The sequence below is a fragment of the Coenobita brevimanus genome, chromosome 28, assembly GCF_032717465.1.
Source record: "Coenobita brevimanus isolate Jiangsu-jjx chromosome 28, ASM3271746v2, whole genome shotgun sequence".
Lineage (NCBI taxonomy): Eukaryota > Metazoa > Arthropoda > Malacostraca > Decapoda > Coenobitidae > Coenobita > Coenobita brevimanus.
In genome coordinates, this window is record NC_136981.1 from 7,005,152 (window position 1) to 7,025,731 (window position 20,580).

Here is a 20,580-nt window from a genome sequence, read left to right on the forward strand (position 1 = left end):
ACAAGTGGTGGTGAGGGTGGAGTTGGGAGTGGTGCTAGTGGTGGTGGTGATAGTAATGGTAATCATAGTAGTAGTAGTAGTAGTATTTATTGTTGTTGTTGTTGATGTTGTTGTTGTTCTTGTTCTTCTTCCTCTTCTTCCTCTTCTTCTTCTTCTTCATCATGTCCTCCTCCTCCTCCTCCTCCTCCTCCTCCTCCTCCTCCTATTATTATTATTATTATCATTATTATTATTATTATTATTATTATAAGTAGTAGTAGTAATAGAAGTAATATTCCACAAACACTCCTTCCACATTCTCACCATCTGTCGTCCCTCAACGTAATACTGAATCGACTTTCCTTCTTTTACTGCAGTTCTCCCTCTCAAAACCCAACATTCTCTCTCTCTCTCTCTCTCTCTCTCTCTCTCTCTCTCTCTCTCTCTCTCTCTCTCTCTCTCTCTCTCTCTCTCTCTCTCTCTCTCTCTCTCTCTCTCTCTCTCTCTCTCTCTCACCTGTTCCTCATGGCCACCACGTGTTCACTTTCCCTCTCCTTTCCTTCCTGTATCTTCCTTTCCATTTTCTCTTTCCAGATTTATTTTGTCTTTCTCCCACTCTTCCTTTTCCAGAACTTTATTCCATTTCCCAAACATTTCATTTTCTTAGATCCATCCGCTAAAATAATTCCTGGAAGATTAATATATTTGTCTTACGGTTAATATATAAATGTCGCAAAAGAAGGGATTAATATTTCAGTGCTGGGATTTTTTCTTTCTTTCTTTCTCCTTTTTTCTTTCTTTTTTCTCTTTCTTTCATCCTTTCTTTTTTTCTCTTCCTTTTCTTCTTTCACTCTCTTCCTTTCTTTCTTTCTCTTCCTTTTTTTCTTTCTATCTTTCTCTTCCTTTTTTTCTTTCTATCTTTCTTCCTTTTTTTCCTTCGTTCTCTTCTTTTCTTTCTTTCTTCCTCTCTTCCTGTCTTTCTTTTTTCCCTTCTTTCTTCATTCTCTTCCTTTCTTTCTTTCTCTTCCTTTTTTTCTTTCTATCTTTTTTCCTTTTTTTCCTTCATTCTTTCTTCCTTTTTTTCCTTCATTCTTTTCCTTTCTTTCCTTCCTGTCTTCCTTTCTCTTCCTCTCTTTCTTTCTTCCTTTCTTTCTTCATTCTCTTCCTTCCTTCCTTTCTTTCTTTCTTTCTCTTCCTTTCTTTCATTCATAATAGATGGATAGATAAATGGAATCATACATACATATATACGTACGTACATACATACACAGATGGATAGATAGATAGATAGATGAATAGATAAACAAACAGATAGATAGCCTTCATTAACCCCTTCATTACTAGGGTCCTCTCCAGTGCTCAAAGAAAATACGAAAGAAAAAGAAAGAAAGCAAGAAAGCAGGCAAGAAAGAAAAAGAAAGAAAAAAGAAAGCAAGCAAGCAGGCAAGAAAGAAAAAGAAAGAAAAAAGAAAGCAAGCAAGCAGGCAAGAAAGAAAAAGAAAGAAAAAAGAAAGAAAGCAAGCAGGCAAGAAAGAAAAAGAAAGAAAAAAGAAAGCAAGCAAGCAGGCAAGAAAGTAAGAAAAAAAAGAAAAGGAAAAAATAGGAAAAATTACATCACCATATTTGTGGGAAGACTCTCCGCATTTCTCCCGCAACCTCTCATCCTCGTCCTTAACCTCACCTCTTCCCGCTTTCCGATATTTCCCTCCCTCCATTTTCCCTCCATCGTCTCTCTCTCTCTCTCCTCTTCCCTTCCTACTTCGTCTTCTTCCTGTTCCTTCCCATCCCTTCTACTTCCTCCCATCGCCTCCTCACTGCTCTCTCATGTCAACTTCCCAGAATAATTTACCTTTCACTACGGGTCCTCTCAATCTTCATTCATTCTCCCAAATACATCTTTCAGCTTATCCATTCATCCTCTGTTCCCTCACTCCCTCTTCCCTCTCCCTTTTTCCACTTCTTCTTCCTTTCTATTACCTCTCTTCCTCTTCTTGATTTTCGTTTCATTTCGTTGTTCATCGAGGTTCACTCTTTCGATCCCCACCTTCTCGCTTTCTTCTTCAATCGCCTCCTTCCCTCTCACCTATCAATGGTTATCATTCCTTCTTTTCTTCGATCTTTATTTTCTTTTCTCCCAGCTTCAGTCCTTAACTCCCGACCTTCTCACTATGAATTTTTACACTCCACATCAGTCTCTCTTCCTTTTTCTTCTTATCCATCCAGTTATCTTTCAGTTTTATCTGTTGTACCATTCTTTCATATGCTAACTCTCTCTCTCTCTCTCTCTCTCTCTCTCTCTCTCTCTCTCTCTCTCTCTCTCTCTCTCTCTCTCTCTCTCCCTCCCTCTCCCTCTCTCCACTCTCATTCTCACTCCCTCCCTCCTTTCAGCCCTCCATCTCCCTTCTCCCTGCCGTCTCACCTTCCCACACCCCTTCCACATCCTCCCCACGCCATATTCCCACAATTTTCCTTTTACCCGAGCAATGGGTACCGTTTCCCTCCACATCGAAGGCCACATACGTTTCCCCGTGAGAGCGAAGGAGGGTAGGGTGTCGTGAGGTCGCGTGTGTGAGTGTTGAGATGGGAACCTGATGGAGATTATGTAGTTAGGGTGGTAGAGTGCATGTTAGAAGGGAAAATAGATGGAGAGATTGTCAGGATGGGAGAGACAGATAGTCAGACAGACAAAGACAGAGACAGACAGACAGACAGACAGATAGGCAGATAGATAGACAGACAGATAAATGGACGAACAAACAGAATGATCGACAGACTGACAGACAGGTATACCGATATTGTTGGTTTGGTTCGCAGATAGATGCAGCGACAGATAGATAGATAGTTGGTTGGATTGGCAGATAGATGAACAGACAGATAGATAGATGGCTGGAGAGATAGACAGACAGACAGACAGAGAGACAGATACACAAGGTGTTAGACCATGGTAGGTAACAACTAAGAGCAGACGACGCCAAGGAAAAAAAAAATCACCTTTATCATCATCACGACCATCATCATCATCATCATCATCATCATCACAACCACCACTATCATCACCATCGTCATCATCATCATCATCATCATCACAACCACCACTGTTATCATCATCGTCATCATCATCATCATCATCATCATCATCATCATCATCATCAACAACCACCACTATTATCACCATCGTCATCATCATCATCATCATCATCATCATCATCATCATCACAACCACCACTATCATCATCACCATCATCATCATCATCATCATCACAACCACCACTATCATCATCATCATCATCATCACAACCACCACTTATCATCATCGTCATCATCATCATCATCAACACAACCACCACTTTCATCACAATCATCATCATCATCATCATCATCATCATCATCATCATCACGGCGCCGAGGTCAGAAAAAATGCAAATTTTTACCTGTAATTATCTCTCATACTTTTTGCTTGGTCGAAATTCATTATGGCCTCCCCCGATGACCAGTGTTAGCAAATTGGAAGCTGGTCGTGTGTGTGTGTGTGTGTGTGTGTGTGTGTGTGTGTGTGTGTGTGTGTGTGTGTGTGTGTGTGTGCTTTGGGTGAGAGTGTATGTGCGCTTTTGTGTGTGTATGTGTGTTTGTATATGTGACTGTGTGTGATTGAGCCTGTTTGTTTGTGTGTGTTTGTCTGTGCAGGGTTGTGTCTGTGCATTTGCCTGTGTGTGTGTGTGTGTGTGTGTGTGTGTGTGTGTGTGTGTGTGTGTGTGTGTGTGTGTGCAGGTACTTGACCTTCAATGTTTCCTTTCTATTTATCAACATTCAATAATTCCTTTACACATTTAAGACTTCAAATTAATAAGACGAGATTCAAACCTCCTTATCACTGATTTTCCTAGCAAGGTGTAAAGAAATACTTAGTTGTGTGAAGGAACATTTGGAGACGATTGTGAAGTTGCTGTCCAAAATCCCTGTATATTTTAGGGGGATTATAGACAAATGAATCGACTCTGCAACCCCCAAAAATACAAGTCAGAATAATACTAGTTTGCTTAGGGAATGAAATAGTAGACTTTGACAGAGCTTAGAGACAATTTAGAGCTCTTGACTCTGATAAACTGTGTGTAATTAGCGTACGGTACACTTATTCAGCGCACCGTAAGTAAGTTGGATTATACGGTACAATTTAGCGAACATGACACAATACCGCTAGACATCCTTGACACGGCAGTTTTGGGCTGTAAGGAAACAATGCATCCGTACATCAGGAAGACTTTATTGCGGCTGCTGATCAATGTAATAAATATACCCTGTGAATGATGCTCCTTTGTTGTGTGTTGGTGGGGATGGGTGGTGTGGCCTTGTGTGGTGTTTGGATCAAGAGAGAGAGAGAGGAGGGGGAGGAGTGGAGGTGTAGTGTCCCCTTTACCATCCCGCGAACAGGAAATGAGCATGTGGGTTAGCTGTGTATCCCTTTCTGTGTGTGTGTGTGTGTGTGTGTGTGTGTGTGTGTGTGTGTGTGTGCAAGCGGAGGAGTTGCTGTTGTCGTCTTTTATTTTTTTTCCTTTTGAACATAAGAGACCTGTTTTGGGGGCCGTGTCGCTACCTCGAGTCGTTTGATCAACAAGCGACTAGGAGGGCGTGGCGGAAGTGTTGCAAACCTGTGTTATCGTGTTAAGAGCTACGAGTCATTGTGCTGTGTGTGTAGGGGCGTCTGTTGCTTCAATTAACACCGTGGAAACATGGAACGATCAACGCTAATGTCTTTCCACTTTCATTCTTCAGTGTGTTTTCTGCGTCGTGGGGATGCGTAAAGTGCAAGTGAGCTCTCTTTCATCCCTTGTGGTTGAGAGGATGCTTGGATACCCATGAGATGCAGTGTGAGGTGAGCTTTTGTAATGGTGTGTGGGTGGAGCTCCTTTCGCCCCTGGTGGTGAGATGAGCTTGGATGCTGTAGTGTCTTGTGAGCTTCTATTATGGTGTGTGGGGTTTGTGGCACAGAAGAGAAAGCCATGCAAATCGTCACAAACACGGATATACAATTATACATATATAATCTTGCTACACACTACATAATGATATCGTTGATGCCTCGTGCTGCGTGCTCTCGCCAAGAAATCTGTACAAAGTTTGGAGTTAGCTGGAAATTCCGGGTCACGTTCACTTATTGATTCTGAAGCCATACTGATCCCACTGCACGCCAGCTGCTCTCTGCTCCTCGGCGAATCGGATCTGCTCAATGGCGTGGGCGGGGAGTGGGTGGGGGGTGGGGATCAGGGGGGACTCGGGGCGATATCCGAACTCGTCAGCCACATAGCGGACCTCAGCGATGGTGCCGTCGTCCAGGGGGAAGCTGTGGGGTGGAGAAGCGGGAAGGGATGTGGTCAGTGTGAGGTTATAGGATAGGGGAGGTGTGTTTGTGGGGGAAGTGTGTGTGTGTGTGTGTGTGTGTGTGTGTGTGTGTGTGTGTGTGTGTGTGTGTGTGTGTGCCAGTTGTGATTTTTTGTACCGCCTCGAAATCTTGGCAGGTCCTATTAAGATCTTGCAAAAGAAAATCAATAATAAACTGGGTTAAACAGTAATGAGAACGAAAAAGAAAACCATTTGGAAATTACTGATAACTAAATTTTTAAACACATAGACTCTCACACTTCACAGAGAATGGGCGATGAGTAAGTGAAAAGAAAACGAAGAAGACTACTAGAAAAATATAAATAAATAAGCTTGGAAGGGATAGTTGATGAGCTAACGGAGAGGCAAAACGTAGAAAACCTTTTGAAAATTACCGATAACTTTATTAAAACATGGAAAACTTGGGAAGGAAGATTATTGAATGAAAAAAAAAAAAGCAGATAAAAGAAAAGTTGTTGGGAATACTCAATAAAACTTTAACAATACATCTAAGAAAATTAAGAGAGAGAGAGAGAGAGAGAGAGAGAGAGACCCCGACAAAAACGCCAGGTCAAGATAGAGCGAGAGAGTGAATGTGAGGAACTGGTATTAGGGCGTGGTAGGGCCAGGTGAGAAGGAAGAGGGACGGCAGGTGTGTGTGTGTGTGTGTGTGTGTGTGTGTGTGTGTGTGTGTGTGTGTGTGTGTGTGTGTGTGAGAGAGAGAGAGAGAGAGAGTTAAAGATAGGGTGAGGAGAGAAAGAAGTGTGTGTGTGTGTGTGTGTGTGTGTGTGTGTGTGTGTGTGGAGAGGAAGCTGAAGATGTGTGCTAGACAGGGCAAGGTGGAAAGAAAGGAGGACGGCAGGTGTGAGGAAGAATGGAGGAAGAGTTGGAGAAGGGTGGGAGGAGGAAATGGGAAAAGGAAGTTGAGGATGACGCGTGAGGCAAAAGGAAAGTAGGAAGGAAGGGTGTTGTTGGAGGAACAGTGAGAAGGAAGGAGGAAGAATGGGCAGGTATCACGGAGAGAGAGGAAGGGAAGTCGACGAAGGACTGAGAAGAATGAGGAGGGGACGAGAGGAAAGCATGTTGGGAAAGATATGATGAGGGGAAAGGTAGATGGGGAGGAATGTGTCTGAGAGGAGATGGGTGGGGAGGAAGGAGTACAAGCAGGTGTGAGAGAGAGGGGAAAGTTGAGGATGAGGTGTGGTTAGGAGAAGGGGGGAAGGGCGAGAGGATACTATGAGGGAAAAAGAAGCTGAGAAATATATGTGCGTGACGAGTAAGTAAGAGAAAGAGAGGGAAGATAAGGAGGGTATGTTGGGGAAATGAAGATAGGGTGAAAGGAAAGTAGGTTCTGTGTGTGTGTGTGTGTGTGTGTGTGTGTGTGTGTGTGTGTGTGTGTGTGTGTGTGTGTGTGTGTGTGTGTGTGAAGGGAAGAGGAAGGGAGCAGGCAGGGTGGCGTGTGGGAAAGGAGCAAGAGGGGACAGGAAGACGGCAGGTGAGAGGGTGGGGGAAACTGAGGAATGTTTGTGGGTAAGGGATGAGGAAGGTGGGATGAAAGCGTGTGTGGGAGGTGAGGAGAAGCGGATAAAAGAAGTAAAAACAGAACATGTGTCAGTGTTCACATAGGGATAACTACTCCTTTACGCTGTATCGAAAATGTGTCTTAACCTTTAGAGATATTGCTAAACGACTCAGCAATAATCAAATAGGTTCGAGTCTCGCCTTTGCTTAGTCGGAACCACAGAAATATAAAGGCTTTGATAAACAACTCATTAGTGATCAGATGGATTCGAATCTTGCTTCTCTATGTTCGAATCTGCAGAAACTATAAAAAGGCTTTGCAAAACTATTCAGCAAATATAAGTTGTGTTTGAATCGCGCTTTTGTTTGTCTGATTCCACAGAAATGCAGAGATCTTGTTGAACGACTCATCAAATGAAAAGTTGTGTTCGAATCTTGCTTCGTTAGTTCGAAACCCCAGAATGTAGACGAATCATTCTCAGAGTTGCACGGTGATTTGTATGTTGAAGAAACAGTCGTTGTTCGTGGCTGAATCGACTCTGATGAACCACCGAAACATACATCATGGCAACGAAGGACTTGGGGGAGGGGGGTCGTGTTCTTGAAGAGGTTCCTTTGTATATTTTCCTTACTTTTTCTTATTCTTTTGCGAACATCTCAGATAATGAACCATTTCCTGTTACACCATAATCAGCGCTAAATTTCACGCCCCTTTGAACCCGGGAATAAAGTTACAGCACACTTTCTCTCACTACAAAGGGAACTCGACTCCCCTCCCTGTCACCATTGTGGACTGAGTGACGATAAACCTGATAGCACAACACACACACATTCTGTCCTGCCCACGACTCAACGTCCCGTGAGTCACAACTTGTCCCCCTTTCACTGGGAGGGGCTTAAGAAGAGAAAAACTATGATGGGAAGATTAATTTTTTTCTTTGCCCTCTTCGGGACCTGGGTTATTATGATCAGGAAACCGTATATTTAATAGGTGGGAAAAAACGATAAAAAAGGCTGATGGAGACATTATCTTTTTTTTTTTTTTTTTTTTTTTTTTTTTTAGGGGTAATTGTCTGGAAACTGAGGTACAGGAAGGAGAATATGCCGCTTTTATTTTGACAGGGGGACTGAGATCTTTCTTTTTTTGCTTAATTATTGGAACTATTCTTAGTCAGGGAACTACAGTATACAGATTATTATTGGTAGGAAATTAGACTGCGTTATATCTAAAGGCAGGATTAGGATTATGTTTTCTTTTGTTTTTCGGGGAGTTAATGTTGGCAGAACTGTTTATTACACGTGGAAGGTAGTTCGTGTGGCCCTTCCCTCGAAACCACAGCCTCACAGGATGCGGAGTTAGACAATAGATAGATAAATAGATAGAGTGTTATAAGCAAGTAGATGGGTTTTATTGACTCGGGCTGTTTGATGAATGCAAGTGGTGTGGATAAGTGATCAAGGTGTCTCTTCCTCCACATAGATAGATAGATAGATAGATAGATAGATAGATAAGTAGGTAGATAGATACATCCAAGTAGATAGATGGGTATTACTGAATTGGGCTCTTAGGTGAATGTATGTGGAATGTGAATGGGAGTGACAAAGCTGTTTCTCTCTCCTCATCCCATTCAGAGGAAGTCATTGCATCAGCGTGACCCGGGGTTAAGAACTGACGTGACCTGTGACATGACCTCTTGGATGGGGGAATAATAGGTCTTGTGAATGAGAGGAGAAGTGATTTGACCTGCTGTGACGTGACCTGGGAGAAGGATGGGGACTTTTGGCTAGGGGAGCAATATGACCTCAATTGACATGCTCTTGGAGATGAGATAGTGGCATGACCTTCGAGAGTGACATGGATTTCGAGCGTGACATGACTTTTGAGATAGGAGACACGACCTTCGAGAGTGACATGACCTTCGAAAGTGACATGACCTTCGAAAGTGACATGACCTTCGAGTATGACATGACCGTCGTGTGATATGACCTTCGAGAGTGACATGACCATCGAGAATGACATGACCATCGCGTGACATGACCTTCGAGAGTGACATGACCTTCGAGTGTGACATGACCTACGAGATGGGAGAGTGACGTGAACTCCAGGCTCCGTGAAAAATGTGACCTGCAGTGACATGACCTGGGAAATAGATGGAGAGTGACATGACCTTGAATGCAGGAGAGTTGTTGACCAAAGTAACATGAACTAGGGGAGAGAGAGAGAGAGAGAGAGAACAGACATGATCAGTACAGCTCTCTCTCTCTCTCTCTCTCTCTCTCTCTCTCTCTCTCTCTCTCTCTCTCTCTCTCTCTCTCTCTCTCCCTAGGTCAGGTCGGAGGTGAAGACAGACTCGGTTAACCTATGAGAGAAACCAGATATCTAGTCGTGTGAAGAAACTACATTTATCTTTACTCTCGATGCAGTCTCATCCTCTACCTCTTCCTCCCTCTTACTCTACCTCTTCTTCCCCTCTTTCTCTACCTCTCCCTCCCTCCTCCTCCTCCTCCTCCACCTGCCGTACTCTTCTTCCTCTTCCCCCAGTCTCTTCTTCGTGTTTCATCCTCTTCCTTACCTTCTCTTGCTACATCTCTATTCCATAAAATAATTACGTTGGTTATAATTTACGCAACAGCAAACAGCCTCAAAAGGACCAATAAGTCTTTTGCTGTTTGTGCTCCTTTGTACTCCCCTTCCTCTCCTCCACTTCCCTCTCCTATTCCTCCTTCCCCTTCCTGTTTCCATCCTTTCTATCCTCTCTTCATCTTCTCTTCTCACATCCTGTCACACCCTTCCCTATCCACCTCTCTTTTCCCTCTCTCTACTCTGTCTTCTCTTCTTTCCCATCGTCCTCTTCTTCCTTCTCTCCCCTTCCGTTTCCCTTCCTTGCTCTCCTCTCTCTTTTTATCCTCTCATCTTTTTTCAGCTCATCCTCTTCTTCCTTCTCTCCACTTCCTTGTTGCATCCCCCCCTTCCTCCTCTTCCTCCTCTTTATTTCCCAGCTTCCCTGTTCCTCTTTCCACTTTTCTCTCCTTCCACTGCATTTTGGGGGTCTTAGGGCACTGGGGTGGGTGCCTTTCACCTACTCTCACTTTCCAAATCTGTCTTTTGTTTTTGTTTTTTTTACTTTTTTCCCGGTCGAGATGGGGAGAAAAGCGGGGAAAGAAATTATCATCATCATTCATCATTATCTCGACCTTAATTCACACCTGGCTTGAGAGATGAGGTGAGGTAATATCATCATCATCATCATCATCATCATTTCTGCCTAACCTCAAACCAGCTCAAAAAGATGAAGTGAGGTAATATCATTCATCATCATAATCATCACATCATCATCATCTAAACAATCCCACCTAAAGGATGGAGTGAGGCAGGATCATCAACATCACAATCTTAACTCCCACCTAAGGACGGGACGAGGTAGGATCCCAAAAAAAAAGGAAGTCACAAAGATAAAAGAATTACCAAACTGGGTGTCCAGGAAGAGAAAGGTGTGAGAGAGAAGGGCGTAAGATTTCTTGAGAGGGGCGGGAGTGGACCTTTTAATGTCTCACTCATTCTTTTTCTTTTTCTTTTTTTTTTTTTTAGATTTCTCCTCTCAAGATGGAGGGAAAGGGGGCCACGTGAAAAAAAAAGGTCAGTCTGCAAAATTTGTTCGAAGGGCGGACAGCGGGTCTCATTCTTATTTGTGTCTCGCTTTCCTTTGGTGTATTTTTAGATTCTCCTGTTCAAGACGGAAGGAATTTATAGAGCAATTATAGAGCAAAAGGAACAAGAAAGTCAATTACATAGATGAAAAAATTAAGCACGTATAATCAGTTAGCTTCCTGACAGTTTTCTTAGTCTTTCGTCTCTATTTTTAAATTGGTCTGCTGAGTCGAAAGGAGAGACTTAAAAGAAATCAACAGGGCTTGAAACCTGTTCGTAGGGCTAACTGTGATATATCCTAAGTGTGTCATCTGATAAACTGTGCCCCCTTTGTGTGTGTGTGGGACGAGAGGCTGACGAAATTTATACCCAACGAGAGAAACTACATGTATTCTATTTTTTTTCCACGTAGGACGAGAGAGAGCTGGCTTGTAAGGCGTGGTGAATATAACATCAGATAGCTATGAACTAAAAATGAAAGAAAGAAGACAGGAAAAGAAAATGTATATATGGATTAGTGAAATGCGTATGCTGAGAGAATTAACATCAATATTTTTTCTTGCAGCTTCAAATTTGTGTCTGGATATACTATGAAGGATTAGATGAATTATTAAAGTCAGTGTTGTGTGTGTGTGTGTGTGTGTGTGTGTGTGTGTGTGTGTGTGTGTGTGTGTGTGTGTGTGTGTGTGTGTGTGCGTGTGTCGGAATTACTATGCATTTGTGTTTGTTTTATGTGGATGATGATGACTGATATTGCATTGTCTTCAGTGTGTTGAGTTGTTCCGGGTGTTTTATTGTACTGATGTGGTGCTGTATTGTGCGTTGTCGAGGTGGAGGGGGAGGAAGGAAGGGGAGACCGAGGATGAGATGTAGGGATAGGGTGGAGAGGTATATGAAGGAGGGGGATGTAAGCTGGAGAGAGGAGAGATTTATAGAAGAGGGCAGGAATTCAGGCATCTGGCAATAGGTAGATAGATAGACAGATAGATAGATAGACAGATAGATAGTGTATAACAGAGATCGATAGTGTTTGAGTGTGTTGATGAAGGCTTTATTTAAAAACCCCTTTAGCATAGTAAATACCTTCCTCTTTTAGTCTTGCAATGACTGCTTTTACCTCCCTGGTACTAAGGTTCATCTGTTTTGTTTATAAATTAAGCTAAGCCAGCCCAACCCACCTGAACTAACCCAACCCAACCCAACCCAAACCCACCTCAACCTAACCCAACCCACCTCAGCTCAGTCCAACCCAGCCTAACCCAACCCAACCCACCTCAGCTCAGTTCAACCCAGCCTAACCCAACCCAGCCCAAACCAAACCAAACCCATTTCAGCCCAACCCAACCAACCCAACCCACCTTAACTAAACCCAAGCCAACCCACCTGAAGAAGCCAGCGATGTTGCTCTGCCCCTGCGACCCTGGGGTGCCCACAGCGTTCACGAGGATGCCATTCTCGGTCTCGAACTCGTAGCGGAAGTTGCCGTCGCCGTAGTTCTCGCGCTCGTCCCTCAAGATGGCGATCGGTCGGTAGTCGGGCCGATACGCCGGGGTGGTGAACTGAGGGGCAGCTGCGGCGACTGCGGCGAGGCAGGTGAGAAGGAGCTGGCGGGGGAAAAGGTAGATAGATAGATGAATTTGGGGGGTTGATAGATGAATTTTGGAGGATGGATAGATAGATAAATTTTGGGGGGTAGATAGATAGATAAATTTTAGGGGACAGATGGATAGGTGAATTTTGGGGGGTTGATAGATAGATGTATTTGGGTGGGTTGATAGATTGGTGAATTTTGGGGGGTTGATAGATAGATGAATTTTGGGGGGTATATAGATAGATGAATGTGGGGGTAGATAGATGAATTTTGGAGGGTAGATAGAGAGAGAAAGAGAAAGAGGGAGGAGATGGGGCGGGAGCTTATAAAGAAAGAAAGAAAGGGGGAGAGAGAGGAAAGGTGTAGATAAATGGATGGAGAGAAATATAAATAGATGGATGGATGGATAGATAGATAGATAGATAGATAGATTTTAGGTATAGGGTATTATGCACACTAACGGATGAGCAGAGGGAGAGAGAGAGAGAGAGAGAGAGAGAGAGAGAGAGGGACGGAGGGCAGAGTAAGGTGGAAGATTATATGGCTGAACAGGAAGGAAAAACGGCATCAAGGTAACGATAGGGCATGCATGGAGAGAGAGAGAGAGAGAGAGAGAGAGAGATGAACAGAAAAGGTAAATGAACATAAAACAGTTATCTTTTTCTCGACCTTTAAGTGAACCCAGAGAATGGAGTGAAAGGACTGGAGACTAAGGAATTGGGAAGACGAATTTGCAGCCTTTTTCCAAACCCACATTACTTTACAATAATATAAATCTGGTGTCAACAAAGAAGGCGAAATGATTAAAGAGATAAAGCTAGATTTTAACGATAAGATATAAAGCTAGATTTCTTTTTACTTCCCAGTATATAAGGTAAAATAAATTTCAGAGAGGCTTTTTTTTTTTTTTTATCTTTTACTCCTCTGTGGATGCATTAAGTGATTTTATGAGGGTTGTCACACGATGATTTTGTCCAGCTGAGGGAAACACTATTAGTCAAGGGGTTGGAAATTGTCTCGTTTAACATACGGACAGCTAAAAGTTCTCGCAGTTAAATACAGTGGCCCTGTTTTAGCTTTAATAGCCCAAAATACCCAAGATCGTGTAAGGCAGCGAAAGGATAGAGTGGTAGGACTTAGACTATGCAACTTCGGATAACTTTATATGCTGTGAGGCGTATTTGGATGGAATAAAAGAATCCAGCTTTTTCGAGGTTAGAGTGCACGGGGAATATTATGCTCTTGGTTGAATATTATCATCCTGGCTCAGTCGTCGGGTGTGGGACAGAGATTCAAGCTGCCCCATCAGAGAAGAAGCACCCAGCCAGATCTCGAGGCAGTCATTGGAAACCTAAACCAAAATCCATGTTAATCCTTTCAGCACGAGAGATTACCTTTCTTAAGTTGAGGAAAATCGTCTGGTGGTAGTGAGAATATAATAGAAAAGGTGTCAAGATACCAAATGGATTACGGAAGATTTTGCTTTCATCCTTTAGCACGAAAAGTCCTTCCCGAGATGAATAAACTGTACGGTGGTAGCGAGAGTGAAAAGACGTCTTGATACGGATATTGTTAACTGATAGCGACGCGAAAATGAACTCCAGAGGCTTCATGTATATACTGGGGCTTCCAAAGGTTTTAATCCATTGCGGTATTGTCAAAAAATTTCCATCGTTCACATAAGCAGCGGTGAAAACTCCAATTAATCCTGGGCACGACGAGGTGATGGTGAGGTGGTAGGGGTGAGAGTGGTAGCCAATTTTGTGGTAGGAGCGATGAGTGTGGTTGTGCCGTAGGAATGGTGGTTGAAGTGTTCGTGGTGGTACAGAAGGATGGTGTTCAGACTGTGGTAGTGGTGATGGTGATGGTGATGGAGTTGGCGGTGACAGATGGTAAATGATGTAGATGGTTGGTGCTCTGCTAATGTGTACTTGTGGTAATAAATATAGCAGAGGTGATCGTTGCGGTGAAGGAAGTATTAGTGGTGCGTGTGCTGGTATGTGTAGTGGTGTTGGCAATGGTGTCAGAACTTATAGTGGTTTTATCGGTGATAGTGATGCCGATGTCTGTGATGGTGGCAGGGGAAAGTGAAGCAGAGTTGTCCGGAGCTGTGGTGATAGTAATGGTAGTACTGGCAATGTCGGTAGTTTTCTGTGATGGTGGCAGAGATTACTGTGGCAGAATTGGTCGCCTCTTGGGTGGTGGCAATGGTGGCAAATCGTACTCTGGTGGTGGAAGTGGTGGTAATGGTGGCAGAGCTGATGGGTTGACAGTGGTATAGGTTACTGTAGCAGAGTCACTCGTTGCTCTGGTAGTGACAGTGTTGACACATATGGAGTGGACGGGCTACGTTGTGCGGCTGTTAATCATTCTCTATGGTAATGGTGGTGGCAGAGTTGATAGTGTCAGAGGTTACTGTGGCAGAGTCGTTGGCTGCTCGGATTGTGATAGTGGTGTAGTGTTGATGCACAGGAGAAGTGCTGAGTTTTACAGATGCTGAACTACTCACAAGCTGCATGGCGGCGGTGGAGGAGGCGGTGGTGGGGAAGGTGTGAGAGGCACGAGGGAGTGAAGATGATGGTGTCCCACGAGTCTCTCTCACCAGCTTATATACCCAACTCGAGGTCGGCTCATCTCACTTTTTTTTTGTGCGTGTGTGTGTGTGTGTGTGTGTGTGTGTGTGTGTGTGTGTGCGCTTCTCTTTCTCTCTCTCACTCTGTCCGTTCCCTCCTACTTAGGTCGGGGGGTCGCACCGGATATGCCAGGGGTCGTGTGAGTGGAGGGGAGGTGCGAGAGGGAGGGGCTGGGTAGGAGGTGCTAGTTGGAGGTGTGGGTGTGGGAGGGGAAGTGTGCCAGTGGAAGGAGCTATGTGGGAGGTGTTAGGGCGTGGGAGTGAGAGGGAGGGGCTGGGAGGGAGGTGCTAGTGGGAGTAAAGGGGAGGGGTATTAGTGGGAGATGTAAATGGGAGGGGGGCAATAGTGGCAGGGAAATGGTAGGATGGATATGGGTGGTGGGATTGGGTGGGGGGGTAATAATGATAATGGGTGGAATGTGTGTGTGTGGGAGGGATTGGTGTAGATGTTAGTGGGTGAGGGAGGGTGATAGTGGGCGGGGTGAGTGTGGGAGGCGTGGGTGTGAGAGGTGTTAGTCGAATGAGGAGGTATAGCAGTGGAAGGATCAGGGAGATGGGTGTTGGGGGATAAGTGTGGGAGGTGTAGGGGAATATTAGGGTAAAGAATGAGTGGGGGAGACGCTCGTGTGGGGGATATGGGCGTGTGGGGGAGGTGCTGGTGTGGGGGATGTGGGCGTGTGGGAATGCCCGTGGGATCCTGGAAGTTGACGTGGCCTCTCGCAGCAGTGGCCAACGCGGAAGTCTCGGCCACTTATCGAACTCTTGTTTTTGCTTGAGAAATGGGAAGGCTGTGGCACTGAGGCTGTCATCTGGTACATCTTCACTAACGGGATCATTTCTGGGTCTTTATTTGTATACCCGGATCAACTAAACCCATTTTACTTCAACTTGACCTAAAACAAACTTCTCTCCAACTTGAAGGCTCAGTTGCAGTGATGGCTCAGCACTAGAACATGATGCTAGTCACGAAGATTGGCGATGGGGAGGATATAGAGCCGTAGTACTGGCTTATTTTATCATCGAGCTGCGTGCAATTATCCGCAAAAGGACGAAAAACTGAATCAAGTTACGGTGAAAAGAGTATAACGTTGCTTTACTTAAAAAAAAAAAAAAAAAAAAAACCAGCACACGGCAATCCATGTCCAACTGTTTTTTTTTTTTTTTTTTTTTAATGAATGAAGGACGCCTGTAGTCTGCCAAAAGGATTTCTTTTTTTCTGTCTTTAATTTGTTTTTCCTTCTTCTCTTCATCTTACGTTTAAAAAATATATATCGTCATCGTCATAATCAGCATCATTAACTTATTTTTAGCTAATAGATTGTGCGGTTACGAAGCAGTTCTTACATTTCGCAAACTTTCTAAATCCTACTTTTATCAAACTTTCTAAATCTTACTTTTTTTCTCAGACTTTCTAAATCCTACTTTTTCTCAGACTTTTAAAATCTTACTTTTTCTCATCTTCAAAATCTTACTTTCCTCAAACTTTCTAAATCTTACTTTTTCTCAAACTTTCTAAATCTTACTTTTTCTCAAACTTTCTAAATCTTACTTTTTCTTAAACTTTCTACATCTTATTCTAAATCTTTCTGATCCCAGACTTTAAAAATCTTACGCCTCTCAAACTTTGTAAAAATAGATCAGTGCGGCTCTTATCAAAAAGCATAAAAATTCGACAGTGGGAAATGAATCAATAGACGAATTAAGATGTAGATAGACAGATAGATACAGTAGATAGATAGATATGCATAGATAGATAGACAGATAGATAGATACAGTGGATAGATAGATATAGATTGATAGATGGATATACACCAGAAATATATGCGCAATACACACACATACATATACACACGAGAGAACTGAATTTATATATATAATGCATGTCAGTTCTCCCGGCGACCTTGCATCCATCAGCGTCTGGCAGGGCAGGGAAGGCAACGTGACTGGGGTAAAGGGAAAGTGGGGATGGGTAACACATTGATGAAGCAATATCGCGTGTGGCCCCGCCTGCCCTGGTGTGTCCTGCCTCTTGCCTCACCCTCCCCCTTTACCATCTGGCCTGTCCCGCAGTCCACCCCTTGCCCAGGACACGTAGGATGCCAGGACACACTTGTAGGGTCACCTGGCACTCCCCTCCGGCACTCCTTGTCACCTTGGCACCAGCTCCCGGATTTTGTCGTAAATTGGGACACGGTGACGTTAACAGAGAGAAATTTTAGGCAGTTTCCTTTATGTGATGATGATGATGATGATGATGATGATGATGATGGTAGTACTGGTAATAGCAGTAGTGGTAGTAATAGTAGCAGTAGTAGTAGTAGTAGCAGTAGAGTAATGATAATAATCATAATTATAATAATAGTAATAATAATAATAATAATAATAATAATAATAGTAATAATAATAATAATAATAATAGTAATAGTAATAATATTGATGATGATAATAATTATTTTTATTAAAATAATTATTTCTCTTCATAAATTAGGTGAATAAGACGCAGGTTCCGGAAAAAGAATTAATACTGCAATAATAATAGTAATAATAATAATAATAATAATTTTAGAACACTCTTAACCCCCACCTTTAAGAAAACTAACCTGCAAGAGAAGGAAATATTGCTGAGAGGAAGAGTGAGGAGACAGGCCATATCCAAGGTCTTATCTCCCTATCAGTGCAAACAGGAGTGAGAGGAGAGGCCGTGGAGATAAGGGGAGAGACAGTCATCCACGGGGAGAAGGGGTTAGATAAGAGATAAGAGTTTCGGACCTGTCAGAAAAGGAAGGAGATGAGAGGTGATTAAATGGGTGGTGTCTGGTTAATGAGCTGAATTTCTTTTACCTGTCAATGAGGAAAAGATGTATGGGAATTATTGTACTGATTGCCAGACTCCTTATCTATCTGTCTATCTGTCTATCTATCTACCTGTCTGTCTTTCTATCTATCTATCTATCTATCTATCCATATACCTTTTCATCTGTCTATCTATATACCTATTCATCTGTCTATCTATATACCTATTCATCTGTCTATCTATCTAGCCATCATCTATCTATTTTTAAATCTATCTATCTATCTATCTATCTCTCTGTCCCACTATCTATCCATCCATCCATCCATCTATCTATATCAGACACTAAAAGAATGACCTGCAAATTAAAAAAAGTGATAATGAACTTAAATAACTGAGGAAATAAGTACAATTTTTATTTATCATGATATTGGAGAGTTAGAAAAAAAAATAATTAATTGTCAGAGTGAAAACGTGATAAGGGAATTTCAATTATTTTTCGAAATACTGTTAGTTGTAATTATCTTTTCATGGTAATTGTGTACTATTGATTATACTACTACTACTACTACTACTACTACTACTACTACTACTACTACTATACCTTTATTTTTGTCAACTTTAACTTCATCTGTAGCCTTTTCATACGAGGCTTCAATAAAGGAAAATAATATACTGCAATTTCATAATAATAATAATAATAATAATAAATCGAGATGAAGGAATTATTGAATATTACCTAATTACTTTATTATGAATGCACTCCCTTAAGGTAATGGAAATCGACTGCCATTGTTTGTGTCTGCCTGTCCGTCTGTCTGTCTTACTGTCTACCTGTCTGTCTGTCTGTCTGCCTCTGTGTCTGCCTATTTGTGTGTCTGTCTGCCTGTCTGTCCCTGTCTGCTTGTCTGTCTGTCTTTCTTCCCTTCTTTTTGTCTGTTTGTATGTGTGTGTCTGCGTATCCCTGTCTGCCTGCCTGTCTGTCTATCTATCTGTCTTTCTGTCTGTCTGCTGTCTGTCTGTCTGTAGTGAGAGGTTAGTAGTACTGGTTCGGGTCTTCCTTTGTCCATCTCTGCCGTCCACATTTAGAGAGGGGAAAGGCAGACGAGAGAGAGAGAGAGAGAGAGAGAGAGAGAGAGAGAGACTGGGTAGCTTGTCACGTGAGCTGCAACAAAGGAACGTTCCATACTTACCCTCTCTCTCTCTCTCTCTCTCTCTCTCTTCCTTTCACTTGGGTTGACGTTTTAAAATATTCGAAGTTAAAGAGCATGTTTGCCTATCTTAACACTTTTTCCTTTCCGGTTTATCCTCAGTTAATGTTTTATAATATCCGAATTTAATGGGCATACAGTCCTCTCTCTCTCTCTCTCTCTCTCTCTCTCTCTCTCTCTCTCTCTCTCTCTCTCTCTCTCTCTCTCTCTCACGCCTTCATCCTTTCCTCTTCCTTTCACTTAAGTTGATATTTTTGGTTGCATGGTTACCTGTGTTATGGATTATTATTATTATTATTATTATTATTATTATTATTATTATTATTATTATTATCATTATTATTATTACTATTATTATGATGATGATGATGATGATGATGATGATGATGAATGTGATTATTATTTTTATCATTATTATTATTTTTAATATATTTTGCAATGTATTATTATTATTATTATTATTATTATTATTATTATTATTATTACTACTACTACTACTACTACTACTACTACTACTACTACTACTACTACTACTACTCGCTTAAAGGCAGCCTTCGGTGGCCTCCGCTCGATGTCAAAAGGCCAGAAATGAATCATAACTTGGGAACAGGTGGCCTGATTCGACCACCAGCAAACCAACAAACAAACATACAGAATCGGTGCAGTGGTAACGTTCCCGCTTGCCAACTGGTGGACGGGAGTTCGCGCCTCGCTCAGGTTGCGAAAAGGTTCACTGACGAAGTGGGTGGTTACTGTCCCCTTTTTCCCCCCCTGGGGGTAGGGGGGTTTCAAGAATACTCCCCCAGTATCCCTGCTTGTCGTATGAGGCGACTAAAAGGGTTGGTGGTGGGTTAGTGCCCCACCCCGTAAAAAGAACTAACTAAAAAAGCAAATAAAGCGCCTCGGACCCGGACGGACCATACGTTGACGACTAAGGAACGGACAAAGGACATTCTGAGAGTAGGAACGTGGAATGTGAGAGGAGTGAATGATGAAGTGAAAGAGAGAGAGATTGTCCAGGTGCTTGAGGATGCAAAAGTGGATATATGTGGATTGACTGAAACTAAATGGAAAGGTGAAAGGATGAGAGAATGGGAATACGGTGTAGGTATATTTGCGGGAGTCAGTGAGAATGAGAGGGCAAGAGAGGGAGTATGTCTGATGATCAGCAAGAAGTGGAAGGAGAATATAAGAGAGTATGGAACAGTGGGTGCAAGGATTGTATGGGTGAGGATGAAAGTAGGTATACAAGCATGGGCGATTGTATGTGTGTATGCTCCAACAGAGGATCAAGTGGCAAGAGTGAAAGATGAGTTTTGGGCGAGAGTAGAAGCATGTATGGACAAGTTTGAGAGGAGCGAGAGAGTGCTGTTGATTGGAGACATGAATGGCAAAGTCGGGAATGTACGAGTGGATGGAGTGGTTGGTCAGTGGGGTGTGCCAGCGGAAGTAGATGGGAATGGTAGTGCTTTGGTGGACATCTGTGCTGGTAAGGGGTTGGCAATAGCCAACACCTACTTTCGTCATAAGATGATCCACCGGTATACATGGAGAGTAATGAGGAGGATGGATGGTGAACTTGTTGAACGAAAGACAATGATAGACTACGTGTGTGTGGATGAGCGAATGAGAAGACAAGTGTTGGATGCAAGGGTGTGGAGAGGGTGGGGGAATGGAGTCTCGGACCATCACTTAGTGATGGCCAAGGTAGAGCTGCAAAGAAAGTGGTTGAGTAGGCGAAGGCGAAGACAGGAGGAAGCAGCTCCTGTGAGAAGAGTGGAGAAATTGCAAGATAGTGAGAAGAGGACAGAGTATAAGAGCATAGTGGAA

The 20,580-nt window shown here is 42.9% G+C and overlaps 1 protein-coding gene across 1 annotated transcript; it reads right to left on the reverse strand.

The window, feature by feature from the left end:
• Nucleotides 1-5,124: 5,124 nt before the first annotated feature.
• On the reverse strand, nucleotides 5,125-14,634 carry LOC145394790 (cuticle protein AM1199-like). The gene is made up of 3 exons (XM_080268575.1): nucleotides 14,626-14,634; nucleotides 11,909-12,129; nucleotides 5,125-5,317 (listed from the first exon to the last, which is right to left on the reverse strand). Exons 1-3 carry the CDS (start codon nucleotides 14,632-14,634, stop codon nucleotides 5,125-5,127), a joined length of 423 nt encoding a protein of 140 aa, XP_080124701.1.
• Between the last annotated feature and the right edge of the window lie 5,946 nt (nucleotides 14,635-20,580).

Bases quoted from the DNA above. Each gene is read 5' to 3' on its own strand.
- LOC145394790 (XM_080268575.1), bottom strand. The intron at 5,318-11,908 runs GTGGGTTGGCTT...TCCACCCCACAG, and splicing joins AACATCGCTGGCTTCTTCAG to CTTCCCCCTGGACGACGGCA.